Source organism: Rhinolophus hipposideros (genome assembly GCF_964194185.1).
Source record: "Rhinolophus hipposideros genome assembly, chromosome: 14".
Lineage (NCBI taxonomy): Eukaryota > Metazoa > Chordata > Mammalia > Chiroptera > Rhinolophidae > Rhinolophus > Rhinolophus hipposideros.
This window is the reverse complement of record NC_138060.1, coordinates 63,581,618-63,599,321: the sequence shown is the minus strand read 5'-3', so window position 1 is coordinate 63,599,321 and position 17,704 is coordinate 63,581,618. Positions and strand designations below refer to the sequence as shown.

The window sequence follows — 17,704 nt, the reverse complement described above, 5'->3', positions numbered from 1 at the left end:
ACTGAAATGCTATTGCAAAACCAAAATGTCAAATCCGTCAAATTCATTGGAAAGTTGTCAAACAGGAGCTAGGGTTTGGGGTTTTCGTGTTGGTCACTCCTCTCTCCTTGCCCTGCTTGGCTCTGCAACCAATTTTTGGCCCAACTAGTAAGCAGGAATTGTCAGAGATGAAATCTTTAATGTAAGTGTTCTAAATCCTAGCAAGATTGTCCACACATATGTAGGATATGAAGTCCTAGTTGGGGTTATAGTTTACTTTGCTTTTTAAGGGGGAGCTTATGGATTCCTAGGACCTTTATTATCAGGGTAATCGCCATGTCATAGGATTTTCATCTAGGCCCATATGAAGTGTATTGCATTTAACAAATGGACGTTATCTAAAGTGTTTATGGAGGAGGTTCTGAATTTTTGTTAGCCTGTTTTTTGGGTTTTTTTTTTCTTGTCATAGACTTCACTTTGAATTGTTTTTTGTTCATCTTGGAATCCTCTAGAGTTTTTCAATACTGTTTTTTTTTTTTTTTTTGCTGTATGAACTCCCGCTGTTTGCTTTTTTTTTGTTTATTTTTTGGAGGGGCTATGTGAGTCCTCTCCCCCAGAACTAAAGATCAGTGGAGTCGCTCACCATCCACAGTGATCTTTCCTTGTAGGTCCAATGCTACTCTAATCCAGGGAGCTTTGGATGGAGACAAGAATTACAACTTTTAAATGTATTCACAAAAGCACTGTCAAATTGATGAGGTAGATGTTTGAATTCTCATTTTAAAATGAGTACAAATTTATACCGTCTTAGAGAGGAATAAAGCCTGCCATGTGTTAACAGTTAAGTATTCATCTATAGTAAATTAATACATACAAAGAGCAATCATTAGAATTTCCTCTTTATATCATTGAAGGTACTGCCAGAAATAAAGAAGTAAGGAGCATGCTCGGTGAGATCCACTTATCAGTTTGTTTTTGCTGATTAAAAATCTAGGTTCCACTCATAGGATAGACTGAAAAGAACTTTGAGGTTAATCTGCCTCAGTTTCCCTATATATTGAACAAAGCTAAGGCTCAGAGAGGTGAAGTGATGTGCTTCAGGTCCTGCATCCAGTTAGTAACTGGGCAAGAATACCAGGCTTTGCTCCCACCGCCCCTTCTCGTGGTCAGACTTACTGAGACAGCATCAAGTTTGTGCATTGCCTTAAAATGCTGCTGACATTTTCGCCCTTGGCCGGGCAGCGTCTAGAATCCAGCTCAACACTGCAGCCCCTTCCCGCCACCGCGGGAGGGCCCGTTAACTCCTGGTTCGGGGCATTGTCTGTTTCCGATTGGTGCATTGGGGATCTACAGAGACATCGCCCTCGGCCTCTCTCTCTTTTCAGACTCGCCAGCCTGTCTTCGTGCAGCTGCTACAAGGTGTGTTCCGGGTTTACCACTGCAACTGGCTGGCACCGAGCCAGAAAGCCTCGGTGGAAAGCTGTATTCGGGTGCTCTCTGATGTAGGTACGCTATCGGTTCAGTTTGGATTGAGCGTGATGAAGAGAATGGCCCACCAGTTCTAACGGCCGCCGCTTAGTGAGCACCTGGTGTGGCTCTTCTGAGGCTTCCCGCACACGGCACTTCGCAGAGCCAGGCCCGGCACTGAGGTCGGCTCGATTCCTAACCCTCACTTCCGTCTACCAAACCAGCCTCTCCCACAGTGAAGAGCCAGTCAGTCCCAAAGAAAGACAGGCTCTGAGAAACAAGATTCCACGGCTAAATGTGAGGCAACTCTTGGCAAGTCCCAGTGCTTATTCAAGGCCCTGGGAAGTCCCTCATTCAGGAAACTCATTTGTGTAATCCGGTAAATGTATTTGACCCCATGGAAACTTGATATCTGGCAAAGCATACGTCTAGTCCCGAGGAACAACACCCTTTCTCAGAAACGGTGCCGCAGTGACAAGTGGGTCTCCATCCCAGTGCCTCACCCGTCACATGGCACCTTCACGGACAGCTTTGTAAGGGGGTCAGGAAAATGCTGCCATCGCCTGACTATTAGACTCCGTTACTTTGCCCCATAAATGCTATTCAAAGGATGGTCGTCCGGCCTAAGTCTGAGGCCTCATCTGCCTACAGCAGCTCTTCAAATCCCTGCAGAAATCACCATACAGATGGGGGGGTCCTCACCACTGTTTAGTAGCCGTCCAGCCAGTCGGGATGGTGTCTGTTAGGGTTCGTTGCCGGATTTCCTTTGCTGTCAGGTGTGAGGTGTTGGTGTCTTTTTATTATTGATGTGGCACTGTTTTACAAGAAGACAGTGGGCTTTTGGAAGCGTGTACGTTACAGGTTCATGATGTGCTGCCTCAGGAATGGGGCTCTGGGACGGCGTCTGTCCTATGTGATCATGCGTCACGAAGTTGGTGGTTAAAATTTGGGCACGTCCCACGTTGGACAGCTCAAAGCTTGTTGGGGAGAGGAAATGTTGTGGTAGTCTCAGTAGTGATCAGAAAAAGACAAGGAGCGTGAAAGGGCATGAAAACACAGCCATTAACTCCAGAACTCAGCCTGCGCCCCTGGGGAATACCTCCTCCTGATAATAGGACTTCGACAGTTTTCATTGTTTAGCTTGAAAAGGGTATCCCAGGCCCAAGGTTTCTAGAGATGAGAGTGTCCTGTGTATCCTGGTATCCTGTGTATCATATTATTGGTATTTTTTTTTTTTTTTTACAAATTTCCCAGCTTCTATAATTAAACTATTAGAAATTTGTTGGCTGGCTGATAATTCCTTTCCCTAGATTGTGATTTTACTGGGATTGAAATAGTTGCTTCGCAGATTCCTCTTCCAGGGTGCTGGAGCTGTTTTCACAATTAGATCCACAATGAGATCTGCGTCTAGTGTTATGAAGCATTGAAGGCAGGAAGTAGTCTGGCTTTTTGGAGGCTGGTAGATTTCCCATATGGAAAAAAGGATTGTTAGTCCCAGTTATCCTTCCTTCTCAGTTTTTACTTTGGAATCACTTAGATTTATAGAAAACTTACTGAGATAGCAGAGTTCCCATGTACCCTCACCCCATTGCCCCACTGTCAGTGGGAACAAGAACGTGACCAGAGAGCAATGGTCAGAACTAAGAAACACGTTGGCCCATTGCTGTTAACTCCACTTGATTTGGTCTGCACCACTTTTTCCTCTGATGTCCTTTTGTGTTCCAGAATTCAATCCAGGCGGCCACGTTACATTTAGTCGCCTGCCTCCCTGGTCTCCTCCGGTCTCCCAGTTGCTCAGACTCCCCTTGTTTCCGACCTTGACAGCCTTGAGGACCTGATGTGTCCTATAGAATAGCCCCCACTGAGGATTTGATGTTTTTCTCGTGATTAGAGTTCTTTCCCCTGTTTTTAGAGGGGGGAAAAAGCGTCTCCCTGGAAAGACTAGCTTACACCTTGTAAACGTTCTTATGTGTCATGCTTGGCTTACGTTGGCATTTTGCAGATTGCTATACAGAACACCAAACTTGAGAGAGAATTTTTGGAGAAATGCTTCATTGGCCAGATGAATGCCCTGTGTTGAGAAATCTTAAACTACATGAAAACCATGGAGACCTTAAGAAGCCGTTCATTGAAAAACCCATTGAACTGGAACTTGCCTAACCCGTGTAATTTTAGAGCGTTTTAGAACCCCTCAGAGCTGTTACCCCCGAGAACTCACGCGGGAAAACCTGAACCTAACGGGTGACAAAGTGGAGTTGAGCGCGTCAGTACCCACACTCAGTATCACGCAGGCTGACCTGTGACACATGTGGCAAAGACGCCTGGTGGGGGAAGGGGACTAGTCTGTGTCCAGGCACCTGCTGTGAGAGCAGAGGCTCACGTGTCTTCTTCTCCTGCGCAGCCAAGAGCCGGGCCATCGCCATCCCCGTGGACCTGGACAGTCAGGTCAACAACCTCTTCCTCAAGTCCCACAACATCGTGCAGAAAACGGCCATGAACTGGCGGCTGTCTGCCCGCAACGCGGCGCGCAGAGACTCTGTTCTGGCAGCTTCCAGAGACTACCGGAACATCATTGAGAGATTACAGGTAATGCGTGGTGCTGAGAGAAGTGACCTTCTGCTACCTGGCCTGAGGCGCTGCCCAATCATGGCAGAGAAAACCCAAGAGTGCCCCTGGGGGGAGAAGCCGGTGTGGTGAGTTGATAGTCAAACGCAAGCATGTGTGTAGGACCAGGGGTCAGAGCCGCGCCCCTGACAAAGTCATCGTCTTCCCAGGTTCCTCATAGACTCACAGATTGCTCTGTGAAGAGTGGGCGCTCTGCTCTTACTAGGAAGGCAGACTCGGGAGTTACAGGAGAGCTGAGAATAAGGGCATAAGCCTTCCATTCTCCCATCACCCTGGGACAGTCAGCCTCTTGAATCAGCAGGGAAACTGTGATAATCCCGAGAGAAGAGTTTTATATCAGAATCAGCCAAATGAAAATACAAGTGGTGTTAAATTCTAGCTACATTATACTCTTGGTTCTCAGCACCTACAAAGAGATCTGCTCTCCCTTTGTTAAAGGGGACGAGTATTAGATGTTAAACACTTAAACATTTGTCTTAACATCATTTTAACCAGCACCGCAAGTGATTCCCAGAATCACAGGCCCTTCCGATGAGCTTGGTACCGGGTTAAGAACGGGATGTCGGGCCATGTTCAGTGCTGTCTGCACTGCTTAGAAATGGTGTAACCTTGGAAAGTCACTGCACTTCTCCGTGCTCCGGTGTCCTAATTTATACAACAGGATAATCCCTGTTTCCCCGAAAATAAGACCTAGCCAGACAATCAGCTGTGATGCATCTTTTGGAGCAAAAATTAATGTAACATCTGGTCTTATAGTAAAATATTGTAGTAAAATAAGACCGGGTCTTATACAAATTTTTGCTCCAAAAGACACAGTAGAGCTGATTGTCTGGCTAGGTCTTATTTTCGGGGCAACAGGGTGGTGACACCTACCTCGTGGGGTCGACGTGAGGGTTCCGGAGAGTTGAGAACATGTTCCGGTTGTCTGTGCCTGCACAACAAGTCACGGTAGCAGTGACTTGACTCTTTGACTGTCCCGGGGCCTGACTGGGCTCCCAGCCATCTCCTGCTCGGCTCTTGTGTGTCTGCAGTCAGGTGGTGGCTGTGCTGGGACTCAAGGGAAACCTTGCTCAGTCACATGTTGGGCGGTAGGTGCTGACTGTCAGCTGGGGCCTCAGCTGGAGTTGCTGAGGGAACCATCTCCATGTGGCCTCACCATGTGCTCCGGCCTTCCTCACAACATGGCAGATTCCAAGAGGAGGATCTCCAGACAAGTGAAAGCTGTGTTGCCTCTGTGACCTAGCTTCAGAAGTCACTTCTGTCACACCTGATCTGTCGAGGCAGTCGCAGAGGTCCACTCAGCTTCCAGGAGCAGGGACGTAGACGTCCATTGAATAGCATGGATGTCAGTGACACGTTAGAAGAACGTGCGAGGTCTCCGGTGTTGGAAGGAGACAGATGTTAGTCAGCTAATCACACAGACGAAGGTCAAATGACAAGAGACACGACTGCTCCAGACGAGTGAGTGGTGCCGCGTGACACTGGTGAGGTAGCTCGTCGTGCCTGGGGCTGGGGTGGTGATCAGGAAGGCTTTGCTGAGCAAGTTATATTTGAGCCAAGGTCAGGGAAATGGAGGACTCACCATATTTTGCCGTGTATAATGCACTCCCATGTATAATGTGCACCCAGGTTTTTGGCCCTAACTTGCGGAGAAAGAAATCTTTTGTTTTAATCTTTTAATTCAAATATTTGTTTACATTTAGGTACTTGTTTTTTGTATTATAAAGGAATTTAGCATTTATTTTTTAACTTATGGTACAAGAAATTTTATGTAACAAATAATTGTAATACACAAGAACAGATACAAGGTACAAGAAATTTTATGTACTGGTAACAGATTTACGATATTTACACATCACAGAAGGTCAAGAATTCTTCCTTGTTGCAAGTTTGTCGTAAGTTCAATAAAACCGATGATCCTATTCCAAGGTATTATTTTACATACGTATATTGTTACTGATTTCTAGAGTTACACTTTTAACTCACAAGCATAAATAAAAATTAACAATGTTTATATAGATACAGAATTAGTACTACCCATGTATAATGTGCATCCTTATTTTTCCTTCACAAATTTGGGCCAAAAAAGTGTGCATTATACACGGCAAAATATGGTATTTAAAGAAGAAAAATTGAAGGAAAACAGATATGTAAAGACCATGGTACAGGAGAGAATATGGCGCAAAGACGAAAGGAAGGTTAGTGTGACCGGAGCCCACAGACCTGGGGAGGCGGCAGGGCTTCGCGGGTCCGGAGAGGACTTTCAGCCCTGCTGCGACAGTCCTGGGCCTTAGAGGTGACATGGCTCCTAATGAGGGCTTCTTGGCCTCACTGTGCTTTTCAAAAGAAGAGGGACATGGTAGACACATAACTGTGGGAACACCCAGTACTTTGTTGCCTGCTCCAACTAAATAAATTGCCTGCAGCCCAGGCACACCAGTGTCTTGCACTCTTCTTGCATTTATTTTGCATATTCTTGAAGAGTGAAGTAAAATACAGAAGTACAGTATTGCTTATTGTAAAGAGTTGGCCAATAACTCATTATATAGTGAGTTATTGCCTGAGTCCCTGGAGTTGCGAGATTCCCAGGACAGCAACCGTTGTCATAAGTAAGAACCTTCGCGTGGAGACAGACCGCTCATGTGATTAATCCCCACTGAGACACCGCCTCACTTAACTAGCGTCCTTCCCTTCCATCGCTTAGCCGTCCTTGTCTGTCGGTCACTCGGATCTCCGAGTGCTACACGTGTGACGCTACACTGCAAATCAATTGCAATGTAAAGTCCCAACCGTGCAAAAGATGCAGGATTCCCTGAACATGATACTGAAGAACCGCTCCGGTCCTACCAAATGCTGGAAACTAACAAAGATCTGCAAGTTAGGACCAGTCACTATCGAATAGGAGAAAATTGGGTGCTTTCAAAGAGGAAACTGTTGGGGAAAAACTGATGAAACCCTCAAGGGAATTTTGCAAAACTGACCCTTCTTTGTGCTGTGAAAGTCGCTATGAATTAAGGAGTGCTGCAGTGTACTCTTAGTATCTCCGGGGACATTGCCCCCCCACCAAAGAAATAGTTTGATTCATTCATGCATTCTTCATCCTAAATATTATCTAGTTTTTATAAATTTGGTAATATATAAGATAAAATATCCACGTGTTTTTCTGTTTTTGTTTTGACAAAAGATCAATTGCTTCTTCACTGACCATTACTTAGGAAATTTGGGTCCCTAGTTGGGGTGAATGCAACTAAAGTGGCTTTTTCCATGCAAATCGCCTCCGTTTACCAGGGTCTTCCTACGTTACCCAAGGTGCTGTGTTTTACCTCTGTCTGAGCCAGGGTGGCCCCAAGTTAGGTTTTCGGGTACCAAGCCCTACAGCCAAGGGCAGCATCTTTTGGAGATACTTTCTCATCTGTTTTCTGCCATTTGCCTTTTATACGGTGTTTGTGGTGTTGGTTTTGCTGCTCTTTCAACTTCTCTCTGTTTTCCTTTCCTACAGCTGTGTGTTTTGCATTTGAAGACCATCATGCTATCAGGGTACACGTATTTAGCATGTTGATACAGCATGTTCATTCATTTGTGTTCTCATTTTTATGCCTTTTTGTTATGTGAATAATTCTTGCTTGTTGAAAGTAATTTGACAGTACTCACAAGTACCAGTATATAGCAGAAAATTAGAATCGCCTGTAATCCCACCTCCCAGAGAAAACCACTAGGGGTGTTTTAGTAATAATTGGTGGATATCCTTTCCGTACTGATGTTGTTTATAAAGTCAGATTATACCGTCCATGCTATTGTTTGCCATCTTTTGTGCTCATATCGTAGACATCTTTCCATGTGGTCGAATGTATCTCTTGCATCATATTTTTAAATATATGGAATGATCCCTTGAGTCGCATAAAGACTATGTTGCAAGAGGGGCTGGTGGGAATGTCGACCTGTTTCTGCTTTGTTTGCTGCCTCGGGGCTAATGCTTCAGGTAACCAACCACTGGGCAACGTCTACTAATTTGAGATGAATGCCAGACGGTCCTAATGTTCCTCTAAGCCAGCCCAATGTGCGGCTGTGTTTCCAGTCAGACATGAATGTTCTCACTGCGCTGTGGTCAGCGTGGGCCTGAGCGGCTCACCCAGGCTCTGCTTCCTTCCAGGACATCGTGTCGGCGCTGGAGGACCGTCTGAGGCCCCTGGTCCAGGCCGAGTTGTCCGTGCTCGTGGACGTCCTCCACAGACCCGAGCTGCTCTTCCCAGAGAACACAGACGCCAGGCGCAAGTGTGAAAGCGGTGGCTTTATTTGCAAGTAAGTGGCCTCGCTCTCTGGGGTGGTCAGTCGCAGAGCTCCGGGGACCAGACAAAGCAGTTGTTCCGGAAGAAGGGGACGCCAGCCTGCTTGTCGACTTTGAGTCCTGTTCAGACCTTCCCAAAGGGAATGTGTGAGTTCACTGTGGTTCTGGTGAGAGGGTCTCCTTCTGACGGCACGCCCATCCATCGTCTTCCACTTAACAAGCACTGACAGGTCGGCCACCAGGCGCTGAGACACAGAGCCCCAAAAAGTCACGACCCTCTGCCCTCCAAAGTCTGGGCCCTACCAGGGCCTCCCCACCTTTTCCCAAGAACTTTGTAGTTTGTGCATTTATGCCTCGGGGTGTGATCTAAGAGAAACAGCTGGCTCCGTGACCAGAAACTTCCACTTGATTTTTACCCTAAGGCTGGTGGTTTGCTGAACTGGAGGAGGGGCTCTGCCCTTCTTCAGTTTACTTTTGGGGGCCTCTCGAAGGACGGTCCTGTGGACCAGGGAGCCGTGTCTGTTTGTCCCTACCGTTGTCGTCATGAGGCTTTTTCCACTGCTAGCACATTTTAGCCACATTCTGGCCACCCCTCAGTGGATAAACAGCTGCCCTTCCTGAAGGGCAGGTCTGAGTGCACCACTGTCTCCGTCCTCTCCACCGGGTGGGGCCACCGCCTGCGCAGCGGCGTGTTTGCTGTGACTGACCAGCAGGTGTCACTATTGAGACACCGTCATCGCCTCTGCGCCCTGAATGCCCAGGCATGGTTAACCTGCGAGTCCTTGATAAACATATTTGTTCCTCAGCTGACCAGCTACTGTAAGTTGCTGGTGAAGTGTTGTTTTGGTTTTTTTTGATTTTGTTTTTTTTAACTTGAAGATCGTTTCAGTGTGTCCCCTCTCCCGTTCAGGTTAATCAAGCATACTAAACAGCTGCTAGAGGAGAACGAGGAGAAACTCTGCATTAAGGTCCTACAGACGCTCAGAGAAATGATGACCAAAGACAGGGGCTACGGAGAGAAGGTACGCGTCTTGTGTTCATGTTAACAGCAGGCGCTGCTCTTCCACCGAGGTGGAGGGCCGGTTAGAAGTGCGCCTGAGTTCAGCCATACTGACGGACCGATAGCTTCCTGTTTTTCAGCTGTTTACCCTGCCCCTCGAGGTGGCTAAAGCGTATGGCCCTCTTCTTTAAAGGTCAGATGTCTTTGGTTGTCTCTGACTGCTGGCCACATAATCTATTGTCAGAAGAAAAGTAATGACAAGGTTTTCCATCTCTTTAAATTCCCAGTGAGAATGCAAATGTCTGTGGCGTATCAAGAGATGAGTTTCTGGACGTGGGGTTCCAGCCAAGCATAGCTGTGGGCTTACTTGCTTCTTTCTGGAAAGGTGTTGCACAATCCTTCCAGTGTGTCTAGAAACTCCCTCTAGTTCTAACTGGAATTAAGGCAGGCAAACGTGTCACTGTTTTCACTTGAGGTTGTGACTTGGACAGTCCCTGGGGTGTGACACTTGTTAGCCCGCGCAGTGAGCACAGGTGTGCGGAGAACATGACTCAGACTTCCTGTGTCGGTCCAGGTGGGATAAAAACAATCCCATCGCCCCTCCTTTCTGTTCCCCCAAAAAGCCTGGACCTGAGTTGAAATCCCACTAGTTTTCATTTGAAGGTGATAATGTTCAGTAATTGACTCCTAGCCGCTTTCAGCAGCATTTCTGAGTAGGTAAATACACTGGCATCATTGACTTATCGAAGTACCCAGTAACTCCTGTATTTAACTGTGAAAAAGCATTGGCCTTCCTTGTCAAAATGATGGTGACAACCAGAGTATTGCAAGTACAAAAGTCTGCAGGAATCTTGCTTTCTAACCTAAGTAGTATCTGCCTTAATATTCGCGGAATTTACGTGTGCGAGTCTTTGAATAAGAAAAAGCAAAACAGACAAGAACACACTCCTTTTTGCAGCTATACTCCTCGACTGTCCCCAAATCACAAGGTTTTTAAGTGTCATTCTAAACTTTTAAAGTGTATAAATTAAAAGATGAATAAATGTTGACTAATTAGAAAATAAGTATAGAAGATAACTCAGTAGAAATTTTGTGGAGAAGGCTGCCAGAAAAGAGTGACTAAATATAAATAATAAAAGCAAAGAACCCTGGGACAAGTGAGAAATGATGATGAAGTGACATGTTCCTTCAAACACTTGAAAAAGGAAAGGCTGATGGAGAGGCCACCTCCCAGACAAATAGACAATAACCATTGATTCCACAAGGTCTTTGTTTTCCTTAAAGTGAGCTTTAAATGTTTTAAACATAGGATTCTAGATATAGAAATTCACTCTCCGTAATAAGGTAGGATCCACTAAAGGGACCTTAACCAGCTATGAAGATATTTGCACCTTTGGGGCATAAAACTTGATTTTACCATGTGAAGACCACAACTCTCTCTTCTTTAGACCACCTGTCCCTTTGTGTCGCTGAGCTACTTAACGTGAACTGGTGTCTCTGCTCCAGTGAGTACTATGAGTCTACACTTTCATCTCCCTCACGTTTTCTTTTTCTACCAGGGCAGGTAGGGGCGTAAGGAGCCGGGTGAATCTGTTGCCTGGTGGATGAGTAGGTCAGGGTCTCTGCGGCCCCATGAAAGGGGTGCCTCCTCGTTGCCTTTCCTTGCCCATTAGTGCCAATTGGGCAGCATCGTCAGGGACCCCGGACATACCAGCCCTGAGTTGCTGTGACACTGCCTGTTACAAAGCTCGTGGAGGATGACAGAGCGCGAGGCTGTAAGAGGGAGGGAGATGGAGATCCCCGTGAAAGAGAACGTCATCAGAATTGAGAAGAGGTCCGTAGGCTGTGGCTTCCATCCCTCTTCAGCTGGCAGAGAAATTAGTCGCTCCCACAGTAGAGAGGGGCTGGGAGGCAAGGTGACATCTCTTTCCAGTCTGGTCGGGGCTGTCATCCCCTTCAGAAAGGAGAATATGCTATAGTCACGTACGGGAACTGCCATGCCTCCAAGACATTCTAGAAGCCCATGCCCCTCCGGTGCTAACAGCACACACCTGTGGCCCTGTGCTCTGTGTGACTGCTGCAAAATGCCACTTCCCTTCATATTCACTGAACTTTAAAAGAGGGCGATGGGGGGGAGCCCTAAACCCTTTGTTTCTCCCGCTCTGGTCGTGGGCATTAACTTTGGCTTGTTTCACTAGGCTTTTTGAAAATGCCTTTGCCAGTTTCCTGGCTACCCCTGTTTGACTAAAGAAACATGACATTCAGAGCAGGCCGTCGCTTTCCAGGGCGGGCAGGACCCAGGGCCACAGAGCTGCCCTTGCTCAGGCTGTAGTCGATAGAATAAATGAAGTCTTTGCACTGGGTGCTGAGGACACAAGGGCGAGTGTTGAAGCTGTTTCCACCTTATTGGCCCGGTTTTCCTATTAGTTGCTTCTTAGCTGGAACTTGTGCCATGACTAACACCTTCCTGGGGTGCCCGGGGCGCTCTCGCCGCCTCCTGAGTCTCGTTTGTGGTCACAGAGTCCGGTCTGCTGGGCTCTGGCCGTGCCTTGCCAGCCTCCCTCTGCACACTAGGAGGCCGTGGCCGAGAGCTGAAGTGACTTCACAAGGTCACGTGCAAAGTGTGGGGCAGGATCGAGGCTGCCACCCGAGATTCCCGCACCCACCGCAGGGTCCTCGCCGGCCTTCCCCGGTGGTGCCCACCATGGCTGGGGCCGTGGAGCCTTGTCACTTTTTTCTGAGCTTTCATCCTTAAAAATGATGAGACGTAGGTCCCTTTACTCATCCCTACTTTTTTATTCAACATTTAGGATTTAGTCAAGGTCATAGATGAAAAGAAAGTTGAAATCACTCTTTATTATCCCTGTTCAAAAACGTTGGTGTGCTTGTATGGGTCTGCTTGTTTGGGGAAAAAAAGGGGGGGGGGCAGTGAGAACTGCCAGCCATACATATTACCAAACAGACTAAAAGCATAACAGAATCACTGTAGGACTGGCTTACACTTTGTAAATGCCATAGATGCCCACCAGTGTCCTCAGTATATCTTAAATAACAATGATAACATTTATTGACGTCTCGTTATATGCCAAGCACATCAGGTCAGCCTTAGAGACAGATATCACTAGTTACTATTTTACACAAGTGTGGGGTCGGGGCAGACACAGGCTCAGAGAGGTTCAGAAACTTGCCTGGGGTCACACAGCTAATAATGAGCCAGGAATTCCAACCCAGAGAGACAGTTTGATTCCAGAGTCCGAGCTGTTCCCCTCTGCCTCACCAGTGAATAGGTGGACACCATTTGAATGTTTTGAGGTCCACCACAAATTTAACATTTAAGTTGCGATTATGTTACATGATTATGTGAATGACAGGGGACAGTGGCCCAGAGCACTGAGTGTAGCAGAACGTAAACATCTGGTCTTTGGCATAGTTCTGATTTCTCACCCAATTGAAAACAGTCTCCAGTTGAGGCCAGGTGGCTTTATAGATGGTGGTTGTCCCAGGGCCCCTCAAAACCTGTGGTTTGGGTCAGGACCAGTAGGAAAGAGTCAGATGAGTGAGTAGTCAGTAGTCAGTCCACTTGTCTTGGGCCACTGCCCTGAGAAGTACTTGTCCTGGAACCATCGCCTATGATGGCAAGGTAGGGGCTGGTGGAAAAGATTGTCACAAGAATTGAACCATCATCACTTGGGATTAACAAAGTCTTCTTTAGCTGTCATGTCTCTACGATGCAGAGGACCGGCAGTACATATTCTTCTCAGAGAGCGGTCCATATAAAATAAGGAAATATTAAAAATGATCCCCCAAATAACAATGAAATACATTTCTATAGGGTTCCTATAGTATCTGTCTTCTGAATTCAACATTAGTAAACTTTAACATTTTATCAAGACTTTACAACCACTTTGTGTGTACAATGCCTACTAAACTCGGCTTTTAATCAGATTAAACCATGTCCATGTTTTTAAAACAAAAAAAAAAAAACTTCCACAGCTAACCATCTCAAATGGAATCTGAATTTCTCTGTAACTCATAGAAAATCTTCAAGTCCCTGGACTCTGCTGGAAGGGAACATAGTTATTTTATGTGCTGGCTACTCTGGAGCCTGCTGTGGGTTTTTATTAATATTAAGCTGCTGTTGACTTCAGTTATTAGTCAGAGAGTTTTGGAAATAAACTCAGAGGCCAGGAATTAATGTAAGAGGATATCTCAGAATTTATTTAAAATGCACGCTCCCCTCTGAACAGTGGTAGCTATTTTGCTGCTAGCGAGTTTTTGAGCTCAAGCAATGTCAGGGTTTCCATTTCAAATTGCCAGTCCCCTGTTAATCACCAATGCTTGTTTTCTCTCTGTGAATAAAGTACGTGTTAGCATTTCCAGGTACCAGGGTTTCTCATAGCAACTTAAATTTGCAAAATGGACTAAATATTAACGAAGCACAGTGAAAGTCAACAGACGACCAGCCATCTATCCTTAAACAAGCATCATTGTGATTAATGGTCTTATTTGTCCTTTTTCTTGAACTCGATGCGAATAAATGGTTTACTTGTTACTAATCTCATTCAAGTTGGCACTGATCGTCTTCAGGAAGAATTTTTTTTTAATCATCAACAGTAGCAGGGCTTGAAGCTTTTGAACTCAGGACATACTCGTCTTACTACTTGCTCAAGTTGAAAGTGATTCTATAACACTTGGGCCCAACTGTAGTCTAGACGCCAGCCCCCACTGAATGGTGACATGAGCCTAAACAGAGAATGGTGTCCTGTGCTGAGCTGATCCGCTGCTAGCCTTTCCCTGCCCCTTCCCGTCCTCTTCCGAGAGATCACGGTTCTCCACTGGGGACTGTGCCTTGCTCCCAGCTGTGTGCAGTGGTCGGGGCTCTTGGTCAAGTGACCTGCAAGGCGGATGCCTGCGTGGGAGCAGTGTGGCAGCCACCTGCTGGGGGTCCCCGAGCAGCACGTTTCAGAGCAGGCGTCACTGAGGCGCCGTGGCATCCAAAACGCCCACACATCGTAGGACGGTCACCGCCTACCAGGCTTCCGCCTGGCCGAGTCAGTGGTGACACACGGACAGCAATCTGACGCTCAGCTCAGTTGTGTTTCCTTTCCTAACATTTTCTTCTTTTTCTCTCTCCTTTTTTTCTTTTCCAGCAAATTGCCATTGATGAATTGGATAATGCTGAGGTCCTAATTTTCTTGTTTTTTAAATGTCCCATGGTGATGTTTCCATGACACTTTTCAGTGCCCACTGTGCTGTGTCCCCTGGTCTCTGCAGTGTCTCGTACCTGTGTGCTGTGCCTTCTGGGAATGTGCATTCTCCGTGTCTGCTCTTAGCTGTTCCCATGACTTTGTTTGCCATTTGTCCTTGGAGATCCCATCTGCGTCTAGATAAAGATTTTCTAAACTGAGATATGATGTCAGTCACTCACTGTCTAGAATCTCAACTGAATTTGTGGTTGACGTTCATTAACCTGCCTGCAACTCAGTGCTGCTGTCGTAAAGAGCTTCTATGTGTCTGTGGAACGCATCACGTGCAAAATGAAATAGCTGCATTGGTACAGCGTGAAAGTGTTTGAAGAAACCACTGCTCTCTTGGTCTACATGTTGGAAAGTATTACAGGTGAGGGAGGGGTCACATTCAGTTTTGTCCGAGTGCAGATTCCACGTGCTCGTTGAGACGTCCCAGGTGCAGGCTTGCAGTGGGTTACGAATGTCTGATAGCCGTGGCTTGCTTCTCTTCTAGGAAAATTACCTAGAGATCAAGAAACTGAAATGTCACCTGAGGGTGTCCCCACTGATGTATGAAATTAGTTTCACTTACCGGAATCAGCCTGGAGACCAATGGATGAGTGGTCATTTTGTTTGGGGTTTGGGGGCCTCTTGAGTATTTTCTGTTTTGTGAATATTTTTCAAGGTTTCTTGCCATATTTTTAGGACGTGATACATGCTTGGTATATGGTACTAGAAAAGATCAATGTGGGGAATCAATGCATGTAATTGCGGGAGTTTAATTGCTTGGCAGATCGAGTACACTGGAAGGAAATGTTATTGGACCTTTATAAAATCACTTTTGGGTCTACTGCTTTAGATATCAGTTCCTTCTTGTGTTGGGTCAACCAATATCTTACTTTGAGTGGGATAGAGCCACTAAATAGAATATGTTGTCTACTCGACAATCTGTCAGCATCATTTCAGAAATATTAAGGGACGGTTCAGATATACCCGAGGGGAGTTTGTATCCCAGACTTAAAGCTGAATGCAGCATGAGCGGTTATGAATTTGGTCCAGTTCCCTTGGGAATGGAGCTCAGAGAGGTTAAGTGACCAGTCTTAGCTCACACAGCTACATGGTGGCTGTTTTATCTGTAGACTTTTCCTTGTATTAATCAAACATGAGCAGATGTGGGAAATGAGGGACCCACGCCCTCTGGGACGAATAGAAGGGGAGAAAAACAAAAGTTTGTGTAGTGGCTTCATCAAGCGCTTTAGCTGTAGTGCTTTTTGCCTTTTCCTGTCTAGTTTTCCCTCTTCTGGGTTATTTGTGTGGCAGAAACACATCTAATGCTGAATTTGCAACCTTCGATCCTCTTTGTTTCCACCTAGAGTTGTAAATGTCTCGCTGATTTAAATTTTTCCTCTGGAATATGGAGGTTGAGTTTCCATTTGCTGGAGCACAAGTGAAGTCAGAAAAGGAGAACCTTCCCTAACCAGAGCTTGCAGTGTTGTGAATACACTGTTTTACACCAGAGTAATCAGTTGATGTGTTTGCTTGCTCGAGGTAGAGCTCAGGTCTCCTGGCTGGGGGTTTACTGCTCTTCTATGGAAAGATTCCACAGTTGGAGCAGGTGTGTTTATAATTATACCCTAGGAAATAGAATACTGTCTGTTTATAAAAGAAGAATGTTCTGGCAGCTACTTGGATTCTTTGAAAATTCCCTGAGGAAGCAACTGTGGATCTCTCCTCCGTTGTTACCGCTGGCAACCGTGGGAGCCCTGGAACACTGGCACTCTGTCCCCAGGCCCCAGGCCGTTGGATCTGGCCCTAAGCAGAGAAGCCTGATTGGCCTTTCTCATCCACGGCTGTTCTGGAAGCTCCCACAGCTCCTGCGGTTTCTCCCCCACCAAGCCTAGTGGCGGTGAGTGCTGGTGGAGACCTGCAGCCTACAGCTGGAGCTCTGCAGAAGCTTAATGAGAGTTCCCGCTGGCCCGGGGTCCAGGATAGGCCTCACGCTGAAATTCCAGACCAATGATTCAGATTCTGCTCATGCTAGGAGACCGTGGAAGGCACACCTGGCGACCCTGTCATCCCGATTGGGCAGGAGCCACTGCCCTTTGGTGATAAAGGCCAGTTGGGCATCTCAAGAGAAGTCGTGTGCAGTGAACGACTTGGAAAAATGCATGGCGCCTGCTGAGTCTCCCTCCCTGCTCTGAGCAGTCCGCGGGAAATGAGAGCTGGGTCACAGAGTCCCCTCAAGAAAAGTGCGTGGTATGGGGCCTTCCCAGCTGTCTTCTAGAAGAAATCTCACTTGAAACCAGGAAAAGCAGGCTTTCCTTCCTCCCTCCTTCCATCCCTCCCTCCTTTCAAATAGAGGCAGGGTCTCCGTCCTTACCCCTGATTTTGCCTTCTCCTTGAGGGGCTGGGGAGGGGTACAGGTGAGGGGAGGAGGAAGGAAACTTGCATTAGTGTCCCTGCTCGTTCTGAACTTGTAGCTTGATGGATGGTTACATATGTATCACACAGATCGAGATAAGGAACAGTTCCATCACCCGAGAAAGTTCCCTCATCTCCCCACGTTCCTGGCTTTACACAGACACCGAATGATACTGAAGACATGCATTTATATGAGTCATATCTGAGTGTCTGTTACATTCCATACACGGGGCCAAGGGATCAGGGTAGACTGGTGCCCCAAATACAGTATCTGCCTTTCTGGAGTTTAGGGGGCGACGGACAGGGTACAAAGAAATGCTAAATGACAGCCATCAACCCTGAGAGGTGTAGAAAGGTGGTACACAGGGTCATGGGGACTTGTAATTTGGGGAACTTCTGCCTAAGCAGGGAGGTCAGTGCGTAGCCCCACAGGTGGCCACAGGGCCACGTTTCTAACCGGTGAGGTGCTGCGCTGACCAGAGGGCTGGCTTGGAGGAAGCAGGCACAGCTCAGGCCGGCGGGCGGAGCGGGCGGCACCTGTTTTCCTGTGTGTGTCGGGAAAGAACGGTGTGTTAGGTCGTCTGTGCGGTGGCTCAGTGGGCAGGTGGCATTGCACACGTTTGCGACATGATCCCCATCTAATCACTGTCACCTGGAACCATGAAATGGCCAGAGCCACCGGTGTCAGCCAGCGTCCTC

At 46.9% G+C, this 17,704-nt stretch overlaps 1 protein-coding gene across 7 annotated transcripts in view; it reads left to right on the top strand.

Moving 5' to 3' along the window:
- ITPR1 (inositol 1,4,5-trisphosphate receptor type 1) overlaps positions 1–17,704 on the top strand; it is a 295,575-nt gene that overhangs the window by 166,533 nt on the left and 111,338 nt on the right. For 4 of the 7 annotated variants that reach the window (XM_081071376.1, XM_081071373.1, XM_081071372.1 and 1 more), the window contains 5 exons: positions 1,365–1,485; positions 3,848–4,032; positions 8,222–8,370; positions 9,267–9,378; positions 14,507–14,539. In XM_081071376.1, coding sequence (XP_080927502.1) covers positions 1,365–1,485; positions 3,848–4,032; positions 8,222–8,370; positions 9,267–9,378; positions 14,507–14,539 — 600 coding nt within the window. The remainder of the gene's footprint in view (positions 1–1,364; positions 1,486–3,847; positions 4,033–8,221; positions 8,371–9,266; positions 9,379–14,506; positions 14,540–17,704) is intronic. The other 3 variants (XM_081071377.1, XM_081071375.1, XM_081071374.1) reach the window with 1 other exon arrangement.